This window comes from Filicampus tigris, chromosome 12 (genome assembly GCF_054856515.1).
Source record: "Filicampus tigris isolate MCC_2025a chromosome 12, RoL_Ftig_1.0, whole genome shotgun sequence".
In the NCBI taxonomy this organism is placed as follows: Eukaryota; Metazoa; Chordata; class Actinopteri; order Syngnathiformes; family Syngnathidae; genus Filicampus; species Filicampus tigris.
In genome coordinates, this window is record NC_141228.1 from 6,582,476 (window position 1) to 6,591,107 (window position 8,632).

The window sequence follows — 8,632 nt, forward strand, 5'->3', positions numbered from 1 at the left end:
ACACAAATCACACTTGGCACTGTGCTTTTCTGTTGTTGTCAAAAAAAGTACACACCGCGCTCCGCTTCTTGTTTGGCTCTATATTGCTTTAGGTTCCGGCCGCTCTCACTCTCCCGTCGCCCTCTCTGCCGGAGAGGGGATAAAAGTGTGCCTGAGTCACTCACTCAGGCAGAGACTCAGAGAGTAGCAGGAGGGCCTGGGCGAGAGAGAGGGCGGAGAGAAGCGGCGCTTTGAGCGAAGTACCGATCCCAGGACAATAGTATCGATTCGATCCAAGTACTTGCTTAATATCGATATTTGGATCGATCCGCCCACCCCTACCGCCTATGTAACGGACCGGTCCATCTATCCGTCACTGACGGACGCCCGGTTTGCTGACGACTGACGCGAAATTTTTTAAAATAGACGGATGCTAGTGAAAAGTTTAGTCGGACTCGCCGACAGACACCCCCCCCCCCCCCCTTATAATTAGAGGCCCCCGGAAAAAAAAAAGGTGAATGACGGACGACGGAAGGGTACACACACTGCAGACGGATGACAAATAACGGATGCTTAATTTGTAGTAAAATGCCCAGCTCTTTTGAACAAACTACAACATTACACAATACTATAGATGTATAATAAACCTATATTTGACATGAGATTTGATTGAATCACTGTAAACATATGTACAGTGTTTGATACAAAGCTAACCATTAATAAAAGACAAGTCTGGTGTTGTACTGAGGCCTCAGAAAAACAACAATACTTTCTGGGTTAAAGGGCAAGTTGGAGAATGAGATTGTGAAAAAAAAATGCAAGAACAGGGCCCCGAGCAAGCTGTGACACAAAGGATACATACTCTGTGACTGGAATCTAGGTAAAAGGTCATTCCGATGCAAGTGATGAATGAAGGAAGACCAGCCTTTGGAGTGTAAATAGCAGCTGCTTTGAGTTCCAGGAGGAAATGAATTCCTCATGGCAGCAACATACACAGTTAAACAATTCGTTTTATGACTAGGAGATCCTTTTGCACGTTGCCGAGGCAGAGCAGCACTGCAACTTAACTGAGATTTTCATCAAAGACAAACACAAGTAAAGAAAAGAAACTGAAGAAGTATGTTCAGTCACTTAACATGAGAAAAGACCCAGGCTAGAACTGTGTTAGCACAGAGGGCAACTAGCTATGAACAGCAAATTAGTATTACAATTAATAAGATTAAGACAACAGCTACATAGTAAGCGCACACTCGAAAACCAGAAATGGATCATTTACAGCTGACTTCAGCCATGACGAGGAGCTTATAAGGTCAAAAGTAAATTAAATATTTATAATAACAGCAATGTTATTTGCATTTATTTTCACAACAAAGTAGCCTAATGTACTGAGTTTTTCAGGGATGTCCAAATCCGGTCCTTGAGGAATTTAGATGTTTCCCTCCTCCAGCACACTGGATGTCTTTGAGACGCGCCTGGAGTTTGGACTGACGGGTTTCATTTATAAATCAAGTTTTGTGCTGTCTCCATAACACAGTTAAAGGTAACAGAGTGCTTTCTAATAATATTTACAAGGGAACCGCATGTAGAGACTGAACAGCACTGGTTCAAGCATGGATCCCTGTGGGATGCCATGGCTAACGTCAACGCTACACTAACTAGCTAACAAGTGGCTAATATTTATGACAATGTCAGAGAGCTATGAATTTGTCTGTATGTTTTGTCTGTAGTTGCTACTTGCTGTGGTGTCAAGCAATGATCAAGAAAGTCTATGTGGCAACATTTTGAACAAGTCTCATTTTCGAGGGCATTATTGTGGCTAACGAGTGTACAAATTTCTTGTTTGTGATCCAGCTGCAGCTTTTCAAAGAGTCTGATACAACAGAGCAGGCACGTGACGACAGGCTCACCTTTCACTCACTAACCCACTGGTGTCTAAAATAACATTCTACCCAGTAGTAGAGGGAAGCTCGTGTACTATGCACGTGCAGATGTGATGGGACATGTTGTTGTCATCCATGCAGCGGCCTTGCGGATTACCAACAGAAATTCACGAATGCTTGAAAATATTCAGTGGATGAAAACTATCAAGAATTATTCAGAAGGATTTGATTGATTGTGTCGCACTTTTTATTTTCTGCAGAAAATAGGGCAGACGTTGAAAGATAAGGTTTGACTGAACTGCTGCTGCTGCTTTGTAATGATAGGATGATTAGGAAATTACATAATGATTCAGTGGAATTGTTTTACTTTCATAAAACATTGAATGGGGAACCTCCAACAAATGCAAAGACAGTAAAGCATTGTTTCCATTTAGACACTCAAATTTAGCTACTTTGTATAACAGTGGCACACAAAGTGTTCTTTAATCCGGCCCATTGAGCAGTTAACGTTATCAAGAGTCCGGTAATGTTTATTGCATTTATTGGTTAATCAAAATGAATGCATTCACAATTTTTTTACACACATACTGTAATTATTTTTTTTCCCAGTGCAAAGGGCTCTCTTGCATGAAAATTACCATTCATGGACAACACAAAACGATATAACAGCAAGCCGAAATTAAGTGCAAAAACTAATTTTGTGCATTTTTACCACAAAATTCAACTTGCTCAAAATTTTAATATTATTCAGGTACTATGTTTGTCCTGCCTGCCATTCCAAATCTGCAAAAAAAACTACTTGGCCTTCTCGTGTTGTAGTATAGGACAGGAAAAGACCCGGCACAAGCGCAACTAAGCCATGTCTGCCATCTAGTCGTGAATGGTAATATTACAACTTAAAACTGTACAGTGGACCGCCGCTAATAGCAAATAGCAAAAATCTTCATATAGCCTAATTGACACCTACTAAAATGTATTTGAACCTTTTTTTTTGGGTACACACAAAAAACTTTTAAAAATGCTTATAAACCTCCAATAAAATGGGGGTTGGCTGCCCCCCAAAAACCAAGAAAAAAATAAATAAAATCTAATAATAGGTTAATCAGTGGGTGCTAAACCACATATATTATAGAGAGATCAACAACTGCCCATTTGAATTAAGATGATCAATATCTTCCACCAAAGACAAGAGATTGTTTACAAAAGGCTTAACCTCATGTGCAAATGGAACAGTGTGTTCTGACGTCAGGCGTCAAGCTGAACAACTATGAACGCTGTGCTCTGCCTCACGTCAGCTGAGGCAAAGGGGGCTACGGGGGATACGTGCAGAGCAGCAGGGAAACGTGCCCTGCATGAGCGCTGTGGACTGCGCCATGTCTTCCGCATCACGCTTGCCGTTTTTCCGGATGAATGGACATGAAAAAAACAATCCCGTGGACTACAAAATGTGATAGAACGTTACAATGTGTATGCTTCAAAATAGATAAGAAAACATACAATTGTTTTGTTTTAATTATAGAATACAAATAAATCAATAAAAACGGCCAATTCTTATTTTTATATTTGTACTATTACATTTTTACTATAATTAACCAAGCAATTATTTAAAAATTTTAATGTAGATTTAAATGTATTTTTCTAATAGTTTTATTTTTGCAATAAATAATGGAGTCAAATGTTTAATGACAATTTTTTTTTTTTGTACAAAAAAAAAAAAAAAAACGCCAATACATTCATTTATACTAATAAATCATTTACTTCATTAACCAACTTTAAAAGGAAAACAACTTTTACCGTAACAAATATTACAGGACTCTTGATAATGTAAATTCTGGGTGGGCCGGATTAAAGAACAGAGTGGCCCAGATGTGTGTCCGTACTTTGTCCAACCCTAATATTCAGTAAGTGGGCTATAAAGTGTTTCTCTAAAAGTTGGAAGTTTTGTTGACAATGAACACACCAACAAGAAAAACATTTCCAAAAAAAAAAAAAAAAAACATTTTGCCTGCTGAGTTATAGACCTAATTGGTATGTTAGTTAAAACGACTTTTTTATACGATCATGAAGTTTGAGTCTGCCTAAATACACTAAGTGTGTGTTTCACTTTTCATGTGTTCAGACCATGTGACTTGTGTCTGGGTGTGCATGTCTTCATGTGCGTGCCATTGTTTGGAATTTTGCTGTCAGGAGTGAGGCTGTAAAGAGCCCTGCGGGATGAACTTTCCCCTACTTCTCACAAAATTTTTCCCCAGCATTCCTGATTCATGCTTGAAAACTAGTAACTACTGGCCCCTTACGAAAACAATATTTTAACAGGGATTTATTTTTTCTAGCATACGTAGATGTCTTCACTTTATTGGGGATTTTCACTGTGAATTTATCCAAAACTAAAAAAAAAAAAGTGTTTAACGATATGAGTCACATGACTGTATTTCAGCTATTTCTTAATCTTCGCAAAGCAATTATTAATTATACCCGTGATCCTAACGAGGCCAAGAGGTATGGAAAATAGACGGATGAATGTATGATTTACATCCATATATGAATTTGATATCTTTTGTGACAGATTTCAAAGAAATGAATGAAGCTGAAGTTATTATTCTGATCTAAAGTTTAAAGTTCATAAGGTCCATTAAAAACTACACAAATAATTAACTTACCTTAATTAAACTGATAGTTAACTATTTGAAAACGTGCATAGGTTGTCAGAAAAAAAAAAAAAAAAAAAAAATCAACAAAATTGATACTACGGAAAAAAATAGTAGTGTAATATTTTACAAAAACAAAGTGATGCAAAATCAACCCTTACCACAACCATTTATGTCAGCCAGAAATGTAGAGCTTCCATTGCATCATTTTACAAGTGGTGACCTGTTTCCACGCCCCAAACTGTCCTGCGTGCCCACCTCCAAAGCCTTGCGGACCAATCAACGCAGTCCTCGGCTGCAGCGCTCTGCTATAAAAACCTTACAAGTCCGTCTGCATGACAAAACAGACAACAAGATCAGCATTTGAAATCGACACCGGCCAAAGATGCAGACGCTTCAGACTGTCATCCTGGTCCCCGTGCTGCTCTTGAACGCAGCGGCGGGGCTCCCCGTGGACAAAGGGGCCTCGTGGGATGATGTCAACGTGGTGGCCCACGGCCTGCTGCAGCTGGGACAGGGTCTCAAGGAGCACGTAGACAAGACCAAAGCCCAGATGAGGGACGTCAACAGCCAACTGAAGGCCTTAAACGCCACCGTCGTCGCACTGGAGGGAAAGCGGCGCGAGCAAGGCGAAGCCCTGAAGGCCAGTCGGGAGGAGGAGGAAAGGATGGGCGAGGAGGTGAAGGAGAAGACCAAACAGACCCAGGACATCCGCGCCCGCATGAACGCACTCGAGGAGAAAGTGGATCAAGCGCTTGGAGTGGCAACGGACGTCGGCTTCAGAGGCGACAACGCAACGGTGTTATTTATCCAGGTGAGCAGAAAGAGGCTTGAGTTGCTAAAACGGCGGGAGCGACGACAAGCGTGCCCTCGCCGGCGCCTGACAGAAAGTTGTCTGACGGTTCTTCCAATGCGTATTCCCAGAGAGCCGTGGCAGCGCAGAACAGACGCATCGATCAGCTGGTGGACAAGATCAGGCAGCAACAAGACAAACTGGACAAGCAGAGTTTACACCTGCTCACACTGCAGAACAAGGTGAGTGTCTCTCCATGCTTCAAGACAACGGGGCACACGGGTGCGCTTTTGGTCATCCCAACTGACAGATTGCCATTACTCCAGGTTGCGCACAAGGGAGTTCGATTCCTCAGGCGCAGGCACGGGGAGACGACGCTGAGCGGGGATTCGGCGCCCAGTGACAACAAAACAGGTCATTGAATCACTTTGCAAATCAGCTGCGGTTAAACGTTGAGCTCTCAACAGCGCGTATCACGCTTTATGTTTCGTCACTTTTTCCGGTGGACTTACGTGCTACTGTCTATACATAATGTTGAACTTTGACAGTGTGATAAAGGTCATGACAAGTACCGGCAAAGAAGGATAGGCTATTTAAAGTGACACGTAAAAACAAAACTGAACCACTGCGACTCAAAGTACACCACCTGACTTGTTGTCAGAGTCCAAAGATCAGGAAAAAAGGAGTTCATTTCCATCTTGGCAGTCTTTCATCATAGCGCCAGCCCAAAAACTGGAGTTGAGAAGCTGCAGACTTGTACAACCATCTGATCTGTTTGTCTGGGGTTTTTTTTGTTTTGTTCAGGTTTCGCTCGAGATTGCCACGATCTGTTTCTACGGGGGCAGCGAACCAGTGGAATTTACCCCATCCAAGCACAGACCTCGCAGCCTTTCAACGTCCTCTGTGAAATGACCTCAGGTTAGATGCGAAGCAGTCCACCCGACGCCTTTCATATTAGTCGTCATCGCCCACTTTCAGCCTGAAAACTCAAACGTGTCTTTGTCGCCTTCACAGAAGGCGGCTGGACGGTCATCCAGAAACGTTTTGATGGGTCCCAGAACTTTAACCAGCTTTGGAATAGCTACAAAAAAGGCTTCGGCAGCCTGAACGGTGAGCCCATCGTTGACATCAAACATGAAACGCACCACAAATTTGTCTCACAAAACTCCAGTGACAACAACGAGTATTTCCTCCTTTCAGGTGAGTTTTGGTTGGGCCTGGAAAACATTCACGCAATCTCCAAACAAGGCCAGTACCTGCTTCAAGTGGAATTCACGGATTGGTCAGGAGAGACTCACGCGACTCTCCATCCCGTCCAATTTGATGGCGAAGAAAAGAACTACGCTCTCCACCTGGAGCAAGATTCTACATCTGGAGTTCAGGGGGGAAGCGTTCTGACGGGAGCCTCGGCTCTTCCTTTCTCCACAGCCGACCGTGACAACGACCTCGCCGGGGACGTCAACTGTGCTGAGCTTCACTCAGGTGAGAGCTTCATCTAATCTGTTCACGTCAAGTGCAACAAAACAAGAGACCGGATTGTGACAGGTCATTTGGTTTCAGGAGGTTGGTGGTTCAGCAGCTGCGGCGCCTCAAACCTCAACGGCAAATATCCCAGAAGGTCCGGCCTGCTCAGGTGGCCGCCGAGGAGGATGTTTTGGACCAACACAAAGGGAGAAAACAACTCTTTGAGAACAACTCGTATGAAGCTTGCACCGATATCAATAAACCAGCAATAAAGTCTTGTGGAAACGGCAGCAGAGGACCAAAGCAAGTATGGGAAAACGAGTGTTTGCGGTGAACCAATTTAAGACTGAAACAAGTGGCTGACAAACTCAGCAAGCACACTTATCTGTTTATTGCACTGGATTATCATAATTTGTGTTTCTATGCTATGCCATAAGATTTCTCTGTCACATTGACATTTACAAGTATTCCCTTTATAAGGTTTTTTTTTTTTTTAAATAATTTTAAGTTGTATATTATTTCCTACAATATTTTATGCTTCAAATATATCATTTGTAAAAACTGAGTGAAAATAAAGTTTTTAATCTTGAGGTTTGTGCCCCTGCTAATGAGGTACCTAAAAATCCCACACCATGTATAAACACCCCGGACCGCTTGCCAGTCAATCGCAGGGCCTATACTGTATTCAGACAGACAACCATTCAGACTCACATCATTTCCACCGGTGAGTAGTAACTCGGCTCACACTTCCTGCACAGAAGTCAGGCAAATGAAACACTACACTATCATTAATTAACTTTTTTTTTCTTACTTATCCTGCTAAAACAGCAATAAACTCGCGCTAATAAGTGGACCGAACCGAACATGCTATACCGAAACGTATTAATACACCCACGTGTACCGTTACACAAATTGGACATAAATGTTTTTCACAATTGAGCATTTCTGGAGGGACCTGAAAATGGCTGCCCACCAACGTTTACCATCCAACCTGACAGAACTGGAGAGGATATGTAAGGAAGAATGCCAAATGATCCTTTTACGACCCCTCCTCAAAACGGCAAGGAGGAGGGGTCTAACATTGGCGTGAGAGTTGGAAGGGGTAAATGGTAAAAGTGCACTAACAATCTGGCCATATGAAAACAAAATGGGAGTGATCACCCCCGAATCCCGACTGCCCTAGTGCACACACACGAATGGATAAAGTGGACTCAGTAATGAATTAGAGAGGTTATGGCAAAAACGAATGGATAGTGGCAACACAAAAGGATACATGAAGATTATGGCGAAGAAGGTGCACTAAACAAAAAACAGCGGTACCAAACACAAAACAATACCTACATCACCCGCAGCCAGGCCTGTCCAGCAGCAACAAAGTCCTTTTTAACTAAGTGCCACACCTGAAAGCAATTGGTCACAAGCCCCCCGCACTGAGCCCCCCCGCACTGATTGGCTGGCTGAGCTGGTGACGAGAGCCACCAATCAGGAAGAGGCAGGGGGAGAGATCCCGCACACACTGCTTAACGGCCACAACCCGACAGGGGCCTAACAGATCCCCAAATCCAGGTGCGAAAAACTTGTTGCATCATTCCCAAGAAGACTTGTGGCTGAACTAGCTCAAAAGGGTGCTTCAACTCAATACTGAGCACAGGGTCGGAATACTTATGAGTCTAGGGATGTCAAGAGATTTTAAAAAAGAGATTAATTATGATCTGTAATTAATTGATCTAATTAATTATTTTTTTATCTCACTTAAAAATTGCTGAGAAAAGCTCCAAAGCCCCCCAATGACTGTATGCATGCATCTGTATTGATTGTGTATATCTTTTTTTCCAATTACCCAGTCATTTGCCACCTTGAGGAACTGT

At 42.5% G+C, this 8,632-nt stretch overlaps 1 protein-coding gene across 1 annotated transcript; it reads left to right on the forward strand.

Annotated features, from left to right (window-relative positions):
• Positions 1-4,861: 4,861 nt before the first annotated feature.
• On the forward strand, positions 4,862-7,354 carry LOC147138190 (angiopoietin-related protein 4-like). The gene is made up of 7 exons (XM_086047274.1): positions 4,862-5,321; positions 5,432-5,542; positions 5,627-5,714; positions 6,105-6,218; positions 6,315-6,410; positions 6,501-6,782; positions 6,861-7,354. Exons 1-7 carry the CDS (start codon positions 4,893-4,895, stop codon positions 7,034-7,036), a joined length of 1,296 nt encoding a protein of 431 aa, XP_085903400.1. The 5' UTR covers positions 4,862-4,892; the 3' UTR covers positions 7,037-7,354.
• Positions 7,355-8,632: the final 1,278 nt, after the last annotated feature.